Source organism: Macaca mulatta, chromosome 9 (genome assembly GCF_049350105.2).
Source record: "Macaca mulatta isolate MMU2019108-1 chromosome 9, T2T-MMU8v2.0, whole genome shotgun sequence".
NCBI lineage: Eukaryota > Metazoa > Chordata > Mammalia > Primates > Cercopithecidae > Macaca > Macaca mulatta.
In genome coordinates, this window is record NC_133414.1 from 109,684,160 (window position 1) to 109,702,587 (window position 18,428).

At 45.3% G+C, this 18,428-nt stretch overlaps 1 protein-coding gene across 9 annotated transcripts in view; it reads left to right on the top strand.

The window, feature by feature from the left end:
* The first annotated feature begins 1,760 nt into the window (after window positions 1-1,760).
* PI4K2A (phosphatidylinositol 4-kinase type 2 alpha) overlaps window positions 1,761-18,428 on the top strand; it is a 37,097-nt gene continuing 20,429 nt past the window's right edge. For all 9 annotated transcript variants that reach the window (XR_013398213.1, XR_013398215.1, XR_013398216.1 and 6 more), the window contains exons 1-3: window positions 1,761-2,217; window positions 13,029-13,229; window positions 18,242-18,373. Coding sequence is in view for 2 of the 9 variants with exons in the window: in XM_077947116.1 (XP_077803242.1) it covers window positions 1,780-2,217; window positions 13,029-13,229; window positions 18,242-18,373 (771 nt within the window). In the remaining 7 variants the exon portion in view is untranslated. The remainder of the gene's footprint in view (window positions 2,218-13,028; window positions 13,230-18,241; window positions 18,374-18,428) is intronic.

An 18,428-nucleotide genomic window follows, 5' to 3' on the forward strand; every position in this document is an offset into this window, starting at 1 on the left:
AAGATAATGCGTGAGGCAGTGAGTCAGGAACAAAATGTCTTAACAATTGCCCCCAGGTTTTCCTAGGAACTCCTTAAAAAATTAATTTTTAAAAAATAGATGGAGTCTTGCTATGTTGCCCAGGCTGACCTTGAACTCCTATAAGGTTGAGAAGGAAAGATAGCTTAGAGCAGTCTGAGCTTTGTGTGATGTATGCACAGTTCACTGGCTCAGAGATATGAGTATGGGACTTCAGTCATGCCTTCCACACCCACACTCTGGGGCAATGGTTTCTTTCCTTTCTTTTCTTTCTTCCTCCCCCTCTCCCTTCCCCTCTCCCTTTCTTTCTCTCTCTCTCTCTCTCTCTCTCTTTCTTTCTTGACAGAGTTTCTCACTGCAACCTCCACCTCCTGGGTTCAAGTGATTCTCCTGCCTCAGCCTCTCGAGTAGCTGAGATTACAGTCATGCGCCACCATGCTGGGCTAATTTTGTATTTTTAGTAGAGACAGGGTTTCTCCATGTTGGTCTTGAACTGCCGACCTCAAGTGATCCGCCTGCCTCAGCCTCCCAAAGTGCTGGGATTACAGGTGTGAGCCACCGTGCTGGCGGGGTTTTTTCTTTTAAAAATTTTTTATTTTTTGGCCGCACTGTGGGTGGTTCACACCTGTAATCCCCCAGCACTCTGGGAGACTGACGCAGGAGGATCACCTGAGGCCAGGAGTTCAAGACTAGCCTGGGCAACATAGAGATAACCTATCTCTAAAAAAATAATAATAATTTAAAAAGAAATCTTCAGAGGTTCCTAGGAAAACCTGGAGGCAATTGTTAAGACATTTTTATCCTGACTAGATACTTCACCCATTACCTTCAAGTTCCTGTGAACTTGAAGTGTAACATGGCACTGTTACATCTACATTGGAAATATGTTAGGTCAACTGAGATAAGAATTTGGGATACAAAGTACAATGTATAGCCAGTCTATAACTTGTTATTTTAATGTAAATTCTTGGTAAACAAGTTAGGAACTGCCTCTTTTCCTTTAAAAACCTACTTGCAGGCCAAGCGCAGTGGCTCGCACCTGTAATCCCAGCACTTTGGGAGGTCGAAGTGGGCAGATCACCTGATCCCTGTCTTTTTTTTTCTGGAGACAGATCACTCTGTCTCAAAAAAAAAAAAAACCAAAAAAAAAAACCCAAAACAAAACCCAGGAAACAAATAAACAAACAAAAAAACCCTAAAAAAACCCTTTCATCGAGGTAGAGCAGCAGCTTTGTTTCTTTGCTTCACTGCTGTCTCCCTAGCACTTAGAACATATAGTACGTGCTCAATTAATGAATGAGTGCCTGACTGAATGAATGAAGATACATAGATGAGATTCCTCCAATCTCACAACCGGTTCAGAGTAGACACTCAATGAGTGACTGACAGGAAGGTTGCTGTTTTGAAAGCGCCCAAATCCAGTAAGCCAATTGGAAGCTAAGCGCGGCGCTGGGATAGTAGGGGCAGAGGAAGTGTCTGACCCAAGGTTGGGTCCTGGAGCATGCGCAGTCTTCACAGAAGGTGACGGGGAGAAAAATGTGGAGGCAGCGATTGCGTAGGAGCAGGTTCTGATTGGCTACTGTTCGCGCGCGAGGGGCCGCGCCTATTCGTAGCCAAGTAAACAGGGCAGGTTAGGGGCGGGGCCAAGGAAGCGTCGCGATCTGGTTGGCCGGCCGGGGCCTAGGGGATGTCGCGGATTGGTCGCGGCCGCGAGCGCAGTGGTGTGCAGCGCGCCGGGTCCCGGAGCCGGCTGACTGAGGGATGGACGAGACGAGCCCACTAGTGTCCCCCGAGCGGGCCCAACCCCCGGACTACACCTTCCCGTCGGGCTCGGGCGCTCACTTTCCGCAGGTGCCCGGAGGCGCGGTCCGAGTGGCGGCGGCGGCGGCGGGCTCGGGCCCCTCTCCTCCGGGCTCGCCGGGCCACGACCGGGAGCGGCAGCCTCTGCTGGATCGGGCCCGGGGCGCGGCGGCCCAGGGCCAGACCCAAACCGTGGCGGCGCAGGCCCAGGCTCTGGCCGCTCAGGCCGCGGCGGCAGCGCACGCCGCTCAGGCCCACCGCGAGCGGAACGAGTTCCCGGAGGATCCCCGGTTCGAGGCGGTGGTGCGGCAGGCCGAGCTGGCCATCGAGCGCTGCATCTTTCCCGAGCGCATCTACCAGGGCTCCAGCGGAAGCTACTTCGTCAAGGACCCTCAGGGGGTGAGTGCCGGGGTGGGGACCGCTGCCGCGGACTGGGGACCGGCGGCGCTCCTGGGGAGTTTGAGCCTTCGCACAGCCGGAGGGAGAAGGGAGAAACTTCACAGTACCAGCCCCTGGCAGGATTTAGGGATGCCACTGAGGCCTGGAGCTGGGGACGCTCTGTGGAATGGAGAAATAAATCAGAACCTACTTGGTGGGGGAGGAGTGAGCGGAAAATGAAAAGAGGAAATTGACCAGATACGGGCCGGGGGCCCAGCAGTGTGGTGGGGCAATCCGCCGCTGGACAGAGACTGCTTTCTAGTAGGGTGCTTAGCTTCACACTACTGGGACTGCTATTCGGCCGCTGACTTACAGATTTGGGGCTTTAGGCCTGTTCTCTATTTTTGGACCGACCGAACCAGTGTGTCGCTGTTCACGGAGGAGGATGGGTGACCCATCAGGGGATCTGAGAATTCTGTTCCAGCCTTCTGTGTTTTGGGGGATGTCCCTGCCACCGTCCCAGCTCTTATTAACAGACGTTGAAGAAAGAGTGGGCGGACTCACCAGTTTTATCTGCCCTGGTTGTTGCTCACTTCTGGGAAAGGGTTCAGATCCTTTTTGACGGCTCCAAAGTTTAGATAGAACTTGGAGTTTTAGAAACATGGGGCCGTCAGCTACTTTTTCTTTCATTTCTCTCCCAAGGCTATCAATAGCCTGCTTTTCAGCTAAGGCAGAGTGTTTGCTGACCTTTATTTTGTCCCCTGCCTATATATAAAGGGAGATGGTGATAGGATGGGGCATGGAGTGACCAGGGCATCTGAGAAGTGACCTTTATCCTTTTGAGAACTGCAGAATTTAAGAAATATCAAGTCTTCCCTGTTTTCAGGGAAGTTTCAGGGAAATTTTCAGGTGTGCTAGAATGGGTCATTGGAAAGATGTATTGTTATTTAAATTAAGGGTGTCAAAGTTGCCTCAGGTTTTCCCTGACATCTCTGTTATGTGAACTCTTTAGATGGCCAGGGTGCTGTTTCGATAGGAGTCCTTGGTGGCCAGGATGGGCTGTTACTTGTAGCTCTTGGTTCGGTTCATTGAATGATCTAGTTATTCACTCAGAGTTTGAGTTGTCCCTGAATTAATCAAGAATTAGAGAACAAACAGTTTACATAAACTGAGTTGAGGAAAGCTTTGAGAGTAATAAGTCTTTCAAATTTTCTTTTCGTTTTTCTTTTTTTTTCTTTTTGAGACGGAGTCTTGCTCTGTCTCCAGGCTGGAGTGCAGTGGCACGATCTCGGCTCACTGCAACCTCTGCCTCCAGGGTTCAAGCAATTGTCCTGCTTCAGCCTCCTAAGTGGCTGGGACTACAGGCGTGTGCCACCACGCGCAGCCAATTTTTGTATTTTTAGTAAAGACGAGGTTTCACCATGTTGGCCAGGATGGTCTCGATCTCTTGACCTTGTGATCTGCCCACGTCGGCTTCCCAAAGTGCTGGGATTACAGGTGTGCCACCGCACCCGGCCTCCAAGTTTCTTAAATAAAAGAACTTTCAAGCTCAAGTGGGAACCATCATTTCTAGAAGCAAAGAAATGTGAGTGCCAGATGCTTTCTTTCTTTCTTTCTTTCTTTTTCTTTTTTTTTTTTTTTTTTTTTTTGAGACGGAGTCTTGCTCTGTAGCCCGGGCTGGAGTGCAGTGGCCGGATCTCAGCTCACTGCAAGCTCCGCCTCCCGGGTTTGCGCCATTCTCCTGCCTCAGCCTCCTGAGTAGCTGGGACTACAGGCGCCCGCCACCTCGCCCGGCTAGTTTTTTTTTTGTTTTTTTTGTTTTTGTATTTTTAGTAGAGACGGGGTTTCACCGTGTTAGCCAGGATGGTCTCGATCTCCTGACCTCGTGATCCGCCCGTCTCGGCCTCCCAAAGTGCTGGGATTACAGGCTTGAGCCACCGCGCCCGGCCTCTTTCTTTCTTTTTCAAGAAAAGGTCTCACTCTGACACCCAGGCTGGAGTGCAGTGGTGCAGTCTCATTGCTCACTGCAGCCTTGGCATCCGGGCTCAAGGTCCTCCCACTCAGCTTCTGAGTAGCTGGGACTACAGGCATGCACCACCACACCCGGCTAAAAATTATTTTTGGTAGAGACAAGAGTCTCACCATGTTGCCCTGCTTGTTCTTAGACTCCTGGCTTCAGGCAACCATCCTCTTGCCTCAGCCTCCCAAAGTGCTGGGATTACAGGTGTGACCCGCCATGCCTGTCCTTTTTTTGTGGGCAGAGGGTATTTTTAGTTTGTTGGCAAATGTAAGAAGGGGCTAAAATTATCTTTGATAGGTACAGGATAAGGAGGAATATTTTTGTTTTTCTTTCATGACACTGTTATAGCTGCATTGGAAGTGGGTGAGGTCAGCTGAGAAGTGAGCTGGTGCTTTAACAGGTGGAAGTAATATGATCTCTTATATCTACCTGGCAGGTAAAGTACTACCATCTCAGTACATAGGCCACAGAGGACATACCATAGGTATGTTACTTGGTGATTTAGGGATTCTGGTCTCTAAAACTTCCTGGCCACTATCCTTTCTTATAGGGGATGTCAAAACACAGATGCCCTGACAAAACTTTTTGATGTACCCATACTGCTTCCAGTGAAGCAAATGTGATTTAGAACAAAGGGCACTTTCTAAATGCTTGCGGTGGGTTAGACTGGCCCACAGACTTACTGTAGTTGGAATTGTCATCTTTGGCTCTCCTCCAAATGTATTTACTTTATTAAACAAATACTTACATAGCATTTACTATATTCCTTTCAGTGCTTTACAAATAATAACTCATTTAACCTTTATAACCACCCTTGAAGGTAGGTACTGTTATTATCCCCACAGGTGATGACACAGACCCATGGTATAACTAATTTTTCCAAGGTCTCACACATAGTAAGTGGTAGAGGCAGGATTGGGCCCAGGCAGGTTGGCTGTGGAGTTCATGTTCCCACCACTATCCTTTGGTCCCTCAGACTGAGTCATCAGAATTTTCAGATTCTGGCCAGGCGCGGTGGCTCACGCCTGTAATCCCAACACTTTGGGAGGCCGAGGCAGGCGCATCACTGGAGGTCAGGAGTCCGAGACCAGCCTGGTCAACATAGTGAAACCCCCATCTCTACTAAAAATACAAAAATTAGCTGAGCACTGTGGCAGGCACTTGTAATCCCATCTACTCGGGAGGCTGAAGCAGGAGAACTACTTGAGCCTGGGAGGTGGAGGTTGCAGTGAGCCGAGATCGCACCACTGCACTCTAGCCCGGGGGACAGAGACTCTGTCTCAAAAACAAAACAAAACAAAACAAAATTTCTTTTTTTTTTTTTTTGAGACGGAGTCTCGCTCTGTCGCCAAGGCTGGAGTGCAGTGGCCAGATCTCAGCTCACTGCAAGCTCCGCCTCCCGGGTTCCCGCCATTCTCCTGCCTCAGCCTCCCGAGTAGCTGGGACTACAGGCGCCCGCCACCTCGCCCGGCTAGTTTTTTGTATTTTTTAGTAGAGACGGGGTTTCACCGTGTTAGCCAGGATGGTCTTGATCTCCTGACCTCGTGATCCGCCCGTCTCGGCCTCCCAAAGTGCTGGGATTACAGGCTTGAGCCACCGCGCCCGGCCAACAAAATTTCTAAATTCTCTTCTCACCTACTCTATTGGTTAGTATTGAATTTGGCTATATGTGACAGAGATTTTAAAACAATGATGATTTGAAGAAAGGTTCATTTACGCCTCATGTAAAAGAAGTCTATAGGCTAGCTGCTCAGGCATGCTCAGGGCTGGCATGACATTTCACTTTACTGGGGACATAGGGTTCTTCCTTCCAGCTGATCAGCCATCCTTAGAATGTGGCTTCTACTCCGTGGTCCAAGATGGCCGCTCAAGCTGCAAACATCTTGTCTGCTTTTCAGCCAGTTGGAAGAAGGAAAGGGAAAGGGTTAATATGCCCCCATCCTTTAAGGCACTTCGTAGAAGTTGTAGGAGACTCTTCTACTTATATCCCATTGTCTAAAACTTAGCTGTAGTAGTGGCTAGAAACTATAGCCGTTTTTTGTTTGTTTGTTTGTTTTTTTGCTCAGGTACAAATCATGGGTCTGTGTCCAGGGAACAAGGGGGAACAGAGATTGGGAGAACCAGCACTTTCTGCGACAGCCACTTTTGGATCTTAGACAGTCGAAAGATTCTTGAAGATAACAGCCCTGGTCCCATTTCTCAATTTTGGATGATTTCTGTCTCAGTGGGGTCCAGGAACAGATGGAAAATGCTAGAAGTTATGGGGGAGAGTACACACATTACTCCTCCTCACTTACCTCCTTGTGCTTCAGGTCTCATGCTCACTCAACTGCAAAAGGATTTTTTGAGCTTTTTCTCTTTTGCGTGGAGTAATACTAGATGTTCACATTGCCAAGAATCATAGGACAGCATGTGACTCACTAGGTTAAGAGGATTAAATGACATATCACACACGAAAGCCCCTGATGTAGTTCCTGGCACTTAGTGGGGGCAGCTCAATCAGAGTGTTTTGGGTTTTGTTTTTAAAAACATTCCTACTAACTGCTGAATTAGGGTTTCTTGGGTACATGGCATCGAATAAGGCTATAAGAGTTGGTAGATGATGCTTAAAATCTCAAGACCTACATGTATGACATACAAACTTGACTGCCTCAACGTTTTAGTAAAATAATTTTATTATATTTTATTTTATATATATATTTGAGACATTGTCTCACCCTGTCGCCCAGGCTGGAGTGCAGTGGCACAATCTTGGCTCATTGCAGCCTCGGCCTCCCAGTGTTGGGGTTACAGGTGTGAGCCACTGTGCCTGGATGGTTTTATATATTTGGACAAGCCCTTCCCTTCCTTTTGTAAGAATGAACTTGTAAATAAGGCTTCTCTACCTAAATAACTAAATCAAGGACTGCTATTTTCCTCCAATCTATATCATAGAATACAGCCGTTCTTAGAGTGTGGCCCAGGGACCTTGACCTCTGGGAGTTCCTTTTTGGGGGTCCACAGGTCAAAATTATTTTCATCATAATTCTAAGACTTTATTTGCCTTTTTCATTCTCACTTACTTATGAATGGAGAGTGGAGATTTCCAGAGACTACATGATGTGTGATGTTGAAACAGATTGAATACTAAGATATGAGAATACAGTTGTCTTCAATTAAGACATTAGAGAGATTTGCAAAAATGTAAAATAGTGCCAGTCTTCTCACTAAAATATCTTTTGAAAATATAATTTTTTAAAATAAAAATATGTCATTTATGTTAACATGCAATGGGTTTATTTGTATTATTATTAATGAATTAGTATTAATAGAATAAATATAATTTTATAATAATACAAATAAAATAAATTTATAGATTAGTATTTATTAAGTATTAAGTATAGTTAAAATGAATACTTAATTATTAAGTATAGTTTGTTCAAAATTGAAGCACTTGTTTTAATTTTGAAGGCAAATATAGCCTTTACTCACATTAACAAATGCTTTTTGGAGTCCTTAATAATTTTTTTTTTTTTGAGATGGAGTCTCACTCTGTCACTCAGGCTAGAGTGCAGTGGCATGATCTCGACTCACTGCAACCTCTGCCTCCTGGGTTCAAGCAGTTCTCCTGCTTCAGCCTCCTGAGTAGTTGGGATTACAGGTGTGCCCACCAGCATGCCCAGCTAATTTTTGTATTTTTAGCAGAGACAAGATTTCACCATGTTGGCCAGGCTGATCTCAAACTCCTGATCTCAGGTGATCCACCCACCTTGGCCTCCCAAAGTACTGGGATTACAGGCATAAGCCACCGTACCCAGCCTAATTTTTAAGAGTTTAAAGGGGTCTTGAGACCAAAAAGTTTGAGAACTGTCCACTTTATGTTTACCAAACTTTAAAAGAAGACTTTTATGAAAGGTCATTTCTGTATATTTCACTGTGTGATATGAATGATATGCTTGAACTGTCTTACATTTTAGGTTCTGGGAGAAAGGGCCTCTTTTAGCATAGCATGATGCCCTCCTTCTTGTCACTGCTGGTTAGATATAGGACCCCCCTTGGTTCCAGGTTCCAGTAATTTTTTGTTGTTGTTGTTAGCTTGTTTTGAGAGGGGGTCCAGCTCTGTTGCCCAGGCTGGAGTGCAGTGGCGTGATCTCGGCTCACTGCAACTTCCACCTCCCGGATTCAAGCAATTCTCCCGCCTCAGCCTCCTGAATAGCTGATACTACAGGCACATGCCACCATGCCTGGCTAATTTTTTCCATTTTTTTTGTAGAGACGGGGTTTCACCATGTTGGCCAGGCTGGTCTTGAACTCCTGATCTCAAATGATCCACCTGTCTTGGCCTCCCAAGTGCTGGGATAATAAGTGTGAGCCACTGCACTGGGCTGAGGTTCCAGTAGTTGGTTGTGGGTTCTGACACCAGCTGGTGCATGGCCTCTTGCTTTCTTGTGTGATTTGGTTTTTATTCCCAACTTCATGAACTGCTACTGTTTAAGCTATCTGTACCTCACCCCTCCTTTGTTAAAGAGGGGAGATTAGTAAATGGGTGTTAAGAAAAGTTGTTTTTATAATATTGGCATCAAACTGACACTCTCTCCTAGATATAATAAAGGAATTGAAAATCTATTAAAGAAGAGAGTGGATAGTGAGGAAAAATCAGGCAGTAGTTGTTTTCTTTTCCAGCTAAATGCTGGTGGGTGTCTTTCCAATTTGAGTGTTTTAGAGTTTGTTCTCTGTGAGGAGGACAAATGAGGAGAGTATTCTTGATTATTCGGGAGCATAGTTGATTTTATGAAGTGAACATTGGAAATTAGGCCAGAGGCTATTTTACCTCTCTGTCTAGGAAAGCCACCAAATGCCTGCGGAATGCTTGCACATCGTTCTGCACAGGCTAGGTCCTGAGCAAATGCTAAGAGAATTGAATTGAACTGAGGCCTACACTTAGTCTTGAAAGGCACTTGTCTCCCCTTCTGTCTGAATGCCCTTTTGTTCCTCCGTCCTTCATACTCTAACATTCCCTCATTGATCTAGTCCAGGCAGTGTTCTTTAATGAAACCCCTGTACTACTGACGTAACCATAATTACTCATGCTTTCGGAGTCATTGAAATGCTTCTTATTCTCCTTATGGTGGAAGGAAATCGAGATGTTTGAGAGGTCAGTCTTTAAATGAGACTTGACTGCAATCTTGGCCTTCAAATTCTGCTTTCTTTTTTTTTGTTGTTTTTTAATTTTTCTTTTTTAGAGATGGGGTCTTGCTCTGTCACCCAGGCTAGAGTGCAGTGGCATGCTCCTAGTTCACTGCAGCCTTGATCTCCTAGGCTTAAGGGATTCTCCCTGCCGAGTAGCTGGGACTACAGGTGCATACCACTACACTTGGCTAATTTTTTTTTTTTTTTTTTTGAGACGGTATTTCACTTGTTGCCCAGGCTGGAGTGCAATGGCGTGATCTCGGCTCACTGCGACCTCCACCTCCCAGGTTCAAGCGATTCTCCTGACTCAGCCTCCCAAGTAGCTGGGATTACAGGCATGGGCCACCAAGCCCAGCTAATTTTGTATTTTTAGTAGAGATGGAGTTTCTTCACGTTGGTCAGGCTGGTCTTGAACTTCTGACCTCACGTGATCCGCCCGCCTTGGCCTCCCAACCAACTCCAGGCATGATTCCTGGCTAATTTTTAAAAATCAGTGACAGAGTCTTGTGTTGCCCAAGCTGGTCTCAAACTCCAGGCCTCAGGCAATCCTGCCTCATCCTCTGAAAGTGCTGGGCTTATAGGCATGAGCCACCATGCTCAACCTTTTCTTTCTTTAAGTAGAAGTATTTACCAGTTGGCCTCAGCCCTGGTATTTTTCAGCCTCCAGTAATAGTAGGAGTGTCTTGGTCTCCCTTTCATTGGGGACCAGCTTCCTGAACTCCGTAATGTGCCTCAGTTGAACTGACTGTTGAGTTCTGGGACATGCTTCAAGTTGCCTTTTGGTTTCCCTGTCTAGGTTCTGGAGGGTTACAGTGAACTCATCAGTCATTTTCTGAGTTGTGAGCCTGTTGCTACTGCTGCTTTGTTATTCAGAGGCTGGGGTTCCAGGGGAACAGAGACAGAGAAGACTGCTGAGGCCTTTAGCTAACTGCTTTGGATAAGAAAGTAATTCTGAAGATTTGTGATGTGAATATATGCATTTTGCATTTGCCAGTAAACAAGTTAGTTTGTCTTTAAGAATAAATCGATTCTGTTTGGAGGGAGAAGGAGGAGTTCTGTATTTTTCTTGTCCTCTCAAATCCTTGGAAGGCATTTTTAAAGGAGCTGGCTTCAAGATTGACCGGTTATTGTTAGCAACATGGACCTAGCCAATTCCTAATATGAGTACTGAGTTGGTGAAAGCGGATGGGTGCATATTGTCTGCTGTGACCTGCCATTCAGGAAGTGACACCCACAGGAAAATGTCTTATGACCCAGACTAGCTTGAGTAGGCTGTGGGGTGGAGGGGACAAGGAGAGTCTTATGATATGAGGATGAATCACTTGGATAGCATGTTTGCTTTTTTTTTTTTTTTTTTTTGAGACAGAGTCTCGCTCTTATTGCCCAGGCTGGAGTGCAATGGCGTGATCTCGGCTCACTGCAACCTCCGCCTCCTGGGTTCAAGGGATTCTCCTGCCTCAGCCTCCCGACTAGCTAGGACTACAGGCATGTGCCACCATGACCAGCTAATTTTGTATTTTTAGTAGAGACGGGATTTCTCCATGTTGGTTAGGCTGGTCTCGAACTCCCGACCTCAGGTGATCTGCCTGCCTCAGCCTCCCAAAGTGCTAGGATTACAGGTGTGAGCCACCACACCTGGCCGCATATTTGCTTTCTTCCCTTGAATTACCAGTTTGGGGACTGGAGGGAATGAGATGAATGTAAAACAACCTCAGAGGGCTGACTGGCCTTTTGAAGAAAACATTCAGGAGGGAGGGCCATAGTTTCTAGGCATCCTATATTTCCAAGGACCTTAGAAGATTAAGTTACGAGGCCGGGCGCGGTGGCTCAAGCCTGTAATCCCAGCACTTTGGGAGGCCGAGACGGGCGGATCACGAGGTCAGGAGATCGAGACCATCCTGGCTAACACGGTGAAACCCCGTCTCTACTAAAAAATACAAAAAACTAGCCGGGCGTGGTGGCGGGTGCCTGTAGTCCCAGCTACTTGGGAGGCTGAGGCAGGAGAATGGCGTGAACCTGGGAGGCGGAGCTTGCAGTGAGCTGAGATCTGGCCACTGCACTCCAGCCTGGGCAGCAGAGCGAGACTCCGTCTCAAAAAAAAAAAAAAAAAGAAGATTAAGTTACTGTCTGCTACAGAAAATGGATTTAATCTGTGTGGCATCTCATGTCCTGGTTTCTTGCCTATCAGAATTACTTAAGAGAGCTTCATTCTAACCAAGTAGCAGAGTCTTTTTTCCTGCTGTGATTTTTCTCTTTGGATAATAAGGCTGTGAGAGGAAATCTCTTCATCATTGATGAAGGAATTTCCTTAACCTCATTCCATAATAGCTTTTTTTATTTTTTGAGACAGAGTCTCGATCTTATTGCCCAGGCTGGAGTGCAGTGGCATGATCTTGGCTCACTACAACCTCCGCCTCCTGGGTTCAAGTGATTCTCCTGCCTCAGCTTCCCGGGTAGCTGGGATTACAGGTGCATGCCACCACACTCAGCAAATTTTTGTATTTTTAGTAGAGACAGGGTTTCACCATGTTGGCCAGGCTGGTCTTGAACTCCTGACCTCAGGTTATCCACCCACCTCGGCCTCCCAAAGTGCTGGGATTACAAGTGTGAGCCACCATGCCCGGCCCATAATACCTTCTTTGCTTCCTTCCAGTTGGTAAAGTTTTTAAAAAAGTTTTTCTGTAATTGATGCAGAACAACAGTGTGCATATATGTAACTTCGAAAATTAGAGTTTATGGTGTTAAATTTCTGGCATACCACATACACAAACATCCTGTAGGATAAATAGGGCAGGGGCGCATGCAAAAAAAGATAACATATGATCTGTGATCAGTTAATTCCTCATTTTTTTGGAGATTACTTTAGAGCCCTTGTGCATTAGGATATGATATCTTTCCGGAGGGCAGGAAGCAGTATCATATTGGCATTAGATGCTGCCAGTGACTCAAGATCTACCACTGAATTGGCTTCTGTACTTTTTTTTGTTTTGTTTTTTTGTGAGACAGGGTCTCACTTGGTCACCCAGGGTGAGGAGTGCAGGGGGGGCAATCTCGGCTCACTTCAACCTCCCCCCAATGGGTTCAAGTGATTCTCATGCCTCAGCCTCCCAAGTAGCTGGAATTACAGATGTGCACCACTGCGCCCAGCTACTTTTTGTATTTTTAGTAGAGACAGGGTTTCACCATGTTGGCTGGGCTGGTCTCAAACTCCTGGCCTCAAGTGATCTGCCCGCCTTGGCCTCCCAAAGTGCTGGAATTACAGGCATGAGCCCCTGTACCTAGCCTGCTTCTGTATGTTGCTCCTAGAAATGTAGCAATCCATTTACCTTGTTTGTTTGAAGCACCAAGTTAGAGGTAGGTACTTATATGAGGGAAAAGAGATGGGGAAGAGGGATAAAGGAGCAGGGAAGAAAGAGAAGACTTAATATGTTCTTTGGCTGCAACCCTTTCTAGCAGTGGGTCTCTGAGCTGCACACACGAGCTGTTGTCTTCCCTTTACCAACTGGGAGAAACCTGAGTCTGACTGTAAGTAGGAATTGTCCGCCTATGCCCTCTCATTTTTTTCTAGATTCCTGCTGACTTGGTCTGTGGGCTATTTCAGTCAACTCGGATTTAACATCCTCTTTTTCTTTCGTCTTTGTAGAGGATCATTGCTGTCTTCAAACCCAAGAATGAAGAGCCCTATGGGCATCTTAATCCTAAGTGGACCAAGTGGCTGCAGAAGCTGTGCTGTCCCTGCTGCTTTGGCCGTGACTGCCTTGTCCTCAACCAGGGCTATCTCTCAGAGGCAGGGGCCAGCCTGGTGGACCAAAAACTGGAACTCAACATTGTTCCCCGTACAAAGGTCAGTGACCAATCTCCAGGAAACCTTACTGCCTGGCCACAGTTTCCTGGGGCCTAAGCCCCACTACATGTTAGTGGGACCTTGGGTCCAGTGGGGCCATTTGTATACCCTAAGTCTGGGTTCTCGATCTTTTTTCGGGAGGTTGGCAGGATTAGGCTCATGATTTGATCATCTGATGAAGGCTATCTTCTGAAGGATGCATACACAATTTTTGCATACAATTTTAGGAAATTCACAAGCTTCTACTGCATGTTTATGGCTCCCTTGGTCTTTGAATCCCAGCTAACTCCAAGCTAGTTAGAAACCTAGTGACTTTGTGGCTTACTCTCAGACTTCTGAGCTATCCCAGCATTTTGATACAGTCTAGGACTGGCTAATGATCTAGGACTGGCTAATGACAGCTAAGCACTTCTGGAGGGTCTGACAAAGAAGACTTTAGGACAGGCTGAGGGTTAGAGAAATGGTCTGGCCTGAACCCTACGGGGAACTGACATGGAATTTTTCTCATTTATCTTTATGCTGTGGAATTTGGGGACTTGTCTGAACATATCAAAATAAGGATGCCAGATCCAGGCAGACTTATAGTCAGAATGGATTCGTACACATTTTGTATGCGTTATAGACATAGTTGAGGTTCCCCCCAGCCCCCACCAATATGCTTGAATACAGAATTAATTCCATACAATTTCAGGGAGTTTACTGATACCAGGCTAACCACTACAAGGTGTTCCATGAAACTCACCAAGGGTTATGAGGGAAAGGAATCTACTGGTCAGCATATGAACATGTCCGTACACATCATTCACTGAGCACATAGCTACCTGGGGTTTAGTAACAACTTAGGTGGAACTCTCATCTGATGCCCTGAGGCTGCTGAGTCATCCAAACCATCCTGGCTCTGTGCTTAGTCTTAACTAGTCTATGCTAGTTTATTTAGTTATTTACTAAATAACTAAAACCAAATTTATTTAGTTATTTATTAAATAACTCTCTGAGAATCTGATGAAACCTATAGACCCCCTTTCCAGAAAAAGTACATATATTTGCAATTATAGTTTTGGGTATAATTTTAGGGCAATGGTTCATAAATGTTGCAGTCTATCCGTTGACTACTCCCCCAGGGAGCATGCCTCTAGATTAAAATCCCCTTGCTTAAAGTTTTCTTTTCTTTCTTGTTTTTAGAGATAGGGTCTTGCTCTGTTGCCCAGGCTGGGGTACAGTGGCACGATCACAGCTCACTGCAGCCTTGACCTCCCAGGCTCAAGCAGTCCTCCCACCTCAGCCTCTCAGGTTAGGATTACGGGCATGTGCCACCAAGCTTGGCCAATTTTTTTTTTTTTTTTTTTTTTAATTTTTTCTAGAAACAAGGTCTCCCTGTTTTGCTCAGGCTGGTCTTGAACGCCTGGGCTCAAGCGATCATCCTGCCTTGGCCTCCCAAAGTGCTGGGATTACAAGTGTGAGCCACCACGCCCAGCCTTGAAGATTTCTTCACAGGTTTAGATAGCAGACTCTGAGCAAAGAGATTGATCAGTAGATAGAAACTTCCCTTCCATCTGAGAGGAAAATATGACTATCGTGGATATTTAACCATGTCTGCTTTTTTGCTACTAAACTCCAAACAATTAGTCAACTGGTTTGTAAGTTATAGAAGTCAGCGACCACTTCTCAAGTTTTCCTCTCTCATTCTTAGCACCTAGCCAAATACTATATTTCTAGTAAGCATTCATGAAGTACCAGCTGAGTCAGTAAATGAATATCAAATCATGAGAACCAATACCAAAGTTCTCCCAACTTCAGGTCTAGAGAGAAAATGTTTGACCAGGCTTGTAGTTCTCTAATTCACTGCCTGGCTTTGTGCAGCTCATTCTTTCTCTTTATGCCTTACTTTTCCCTCTCTGTGCAAATAGTTTTACAAGATGCTTTGAACATCTTGTATGATAATTAATGCTCTTAAGTCTCCTAACCTGAAATGCTTCTACTAGGCTCCTCTTAGACTCTAGAAACTTTTAAATTCTCCTTGCTCATCACTCTGTAGTTTTCTTCCTTTACTAGGCAAATAGCAGACTGTGCCTGGCCCTATGCCTGCCTGCTCTGTTGGTGCTTCTGGAGCACTTGAGTTTGAATTCTTGCTCTGCAGTTTTTGATTTGTGTAACACTTGGGCAAGTCAGGCACAACGTAAACCCTCCATATGTTAGCCTGTGATATTTTTATGAGCTATTCTAATCCTTAGTGTCACCCCCACAATCCCTTTCTTCCCTATCTCTGGTCTTCCTCTTTCCCTGTTAGAGAACCTTCATGAGGCCTGAGGATCTTTTGCATCAGAAAGTCAGCAACAACAAAAATACTTGTCTTGGCTGGGCTCAGTGGCTCACGCTGTAATCCCAGCACTTTGGGAGGCTGAAGTGGGTAGATCACCTGAGGTCAGGAGTTCAAGACCAGCCTGGCCAACATGGTGAAAACCTGTCTCTACTAAAAATACAAAAATTAGCTGGGCATGGTGGTGTGTGCCTGTAATCCCAGCTACTTGGGAGGCTGAGGTGGGAGAATCGCTTGACCCTGGGAGGCAGAGGTTGCAGTGAGCTGAGATTGTGCCACCACACTCTATCCTGGGCAACAGAGCAAGACTCCATCTCAAAAAAAAAAAAAAAAAATACTTGTCTTCTGTGAGACTGAGATGAGACAGAACTTTGGAATCTTAACATATAGCTGCTAGAGAATAGTAAGAGGACTCCCCTTCCTGTCTCCCCAACTCTTGTGATAGGACTCTATCCAGTTGATCAGAGCATCTGTCATTATAGAAACAGAGCTCACATTGCATTGGAACTTCAAATGGTAAGGCTGTAATTCTCACTCACTGGCTGTCTCTGCTGTCTGCTTCTATGAGGTTTCAGGTTATAACAGTTTCATAGTCATGGGGAAAAAGTGGTTTATTAGGAAGAATGATAGAAAATAAATATGATGGGGGCAAAAGGGGATTTATGGCTTTGAGAGAGCCAGAAGTTTCACTGTGGACACTGGCAAGGTAGCCTTAGAAAAGCTCCTTTTTCTTTATTCCTATGCCTGAGTTTTCTGATTTGTAAGGCAGGAAGTGCCTACTACAGTACCATGCACATCCATTTTAGGTACTCTATTAATACTAGATGGTAGGATGGAGTGATAGATGAGAGGCAGTTATTTTGCCTCTCAGGTTCATGGGAAAAAAATAGTTATTTGTAATAACTTTTACAAGGCTTAGGAAAATAGCTTTCTTCTAAGTTTTATTTTAGGTATTTATATGCTAAAACTCACTTGTTGCTGTCTCTGGAAGAAGCTTGTAACTCATTCATTCATTCACTTAATAAATATTTAATGAGCATGTGCCAACTACTGTGTTAGGTACTGTGGATGCTAATATAAATAAGATGTTCCCTGCTTCCTCAAATCTCATTAGTTTTAAGGGAGAAGTTAGATATACAGATGAATAATTACAAGACAATGTGGTAAGTGTGACAATAGATGCATATGTGGATTACAGTGATGTCTCTGCAGTTTTACTTAAATCAAGTATAATATTGATGACCCGTTAAAAAATGTTTTTAGAGTAGGCAATGCATGCATCTAGTACAAAAATCAGAAGGCACATAGGGTAAACAGAGAAAGTAATTCAGACTCCCTGCTACCCCTATCTCCTGGCCAGTTTCCTTCCTCAGAGGCAGCCAGGATTACAGTATTTCTTGTGTAATATTCCAGATATAGCCTATACATAAAAATAGCAGTTAATTAAAATGAAAACCAATTTTAATGTTTATCTTTTGAATATGAATAATTTCACAAAGTAAAAAAATTCAAAAGGTCCAGGGCACAGTGGCTCATGCCTGTAATCCCAGCACTTTGGGAGGCCGAGGTGGGAGGAGCACCTGAGGTCAGGAGTTCAAGACCAGCCTGGCCAACATGGTGAAACTCTCTCTCTACTGAAAATACAAACATTAGTCAGGAGTGGTGGCACACACCTGTAATCCCAGCTATTTGGGAGGCTGAGGCTTGAGAATCCCTTGAACCTGGGATGTGGAGGTTGCAGTGAGCCAAGACTGTGCCACTGCACTCAAAAAAAAAAAAAAAAAAAATTCAAAAGGAAATAAGGGGGTATAGAGTAAATTGCAACTTGTTTGTATCTGGAAATAAAATGGGCATTTGGCCTAATCTAACCCAGGAGATGACAGTGTTAATCCTTGTACTTCATACTAGCTGCTGTAACAACCCCTAAATCTCAGTAGTTTAATACAGTTGGATTGTATTTCTTTTTTTTCTTTTTTTTTTTTTGGGGGGGCGGGGGACAGAGTCTCCCTCTGCAACCCAGGATAGAATGTGCAGTGGCGTGATCTTGGCTCACTGCAACCTCTGCTTCTGATGTTCAAGCCATCCTCCCACCTCAGCCTCCCAGGTAGCTAGGATTACAGACATGCACCAGCATGCCTGGCTAATTTTTTTCTTTGTGTTTTTAGTAGAGACTGAGGTTTCATCATGTTGGCCAGGCTGGTCTCGAACATCTGACCTCAAGTGATCCACCTTCCTCGACCTCCCAGAGTGTTGGGATTACAGGCATGAGCCACCACGCCTGGCCAGGAGTGTATTTCTTGATTACATCTCAGACTCACGCCAGATAGGCAGCTCTCCTAGATACCACATCACTCATATAGTAACAAGGTATCCGAGGTTCTTCCATGGTATGGCTCTGCGATTTCCCAGCCCTTCTTTCCTAGCTGTACAGACTGGGGAATGTGAATTAAGGATTGTGGGAGATTTTAGTTGCCAGCAGTGGAAGTGTTGTACATACATAATTTTGTCATTATTTCATTGGCTCAAAGTAGTTATCTTCCCTCTCCTAGTTGCTGGGAAGGCTGAGAAATGTATTCTTTCTGTGCCCTGGAAGAGGAATAGTATTTGTGAACATCAAGCTATTTATTCTCTGCCATAGTGTTCTGGTTCCTTAAACTTGACTCTAACCTTAGTATCTCTCCTGTTCTCACTGTAGGTAGTATACCTGGCCAGTGAGACCTTCAACTATAGTGCCATTGACCGAGTGAAGTCCAGGGGCAAGCGGCTTGCGCTAGAGAAAGTGCCAAAAGTGGGACAGCGGTTTAACCGCATCGGGCTACCACCGAAGGTATAGACGCACTTCTGTGGCTTATCAAGGGTCATGATTTATAGTGACATAGTCA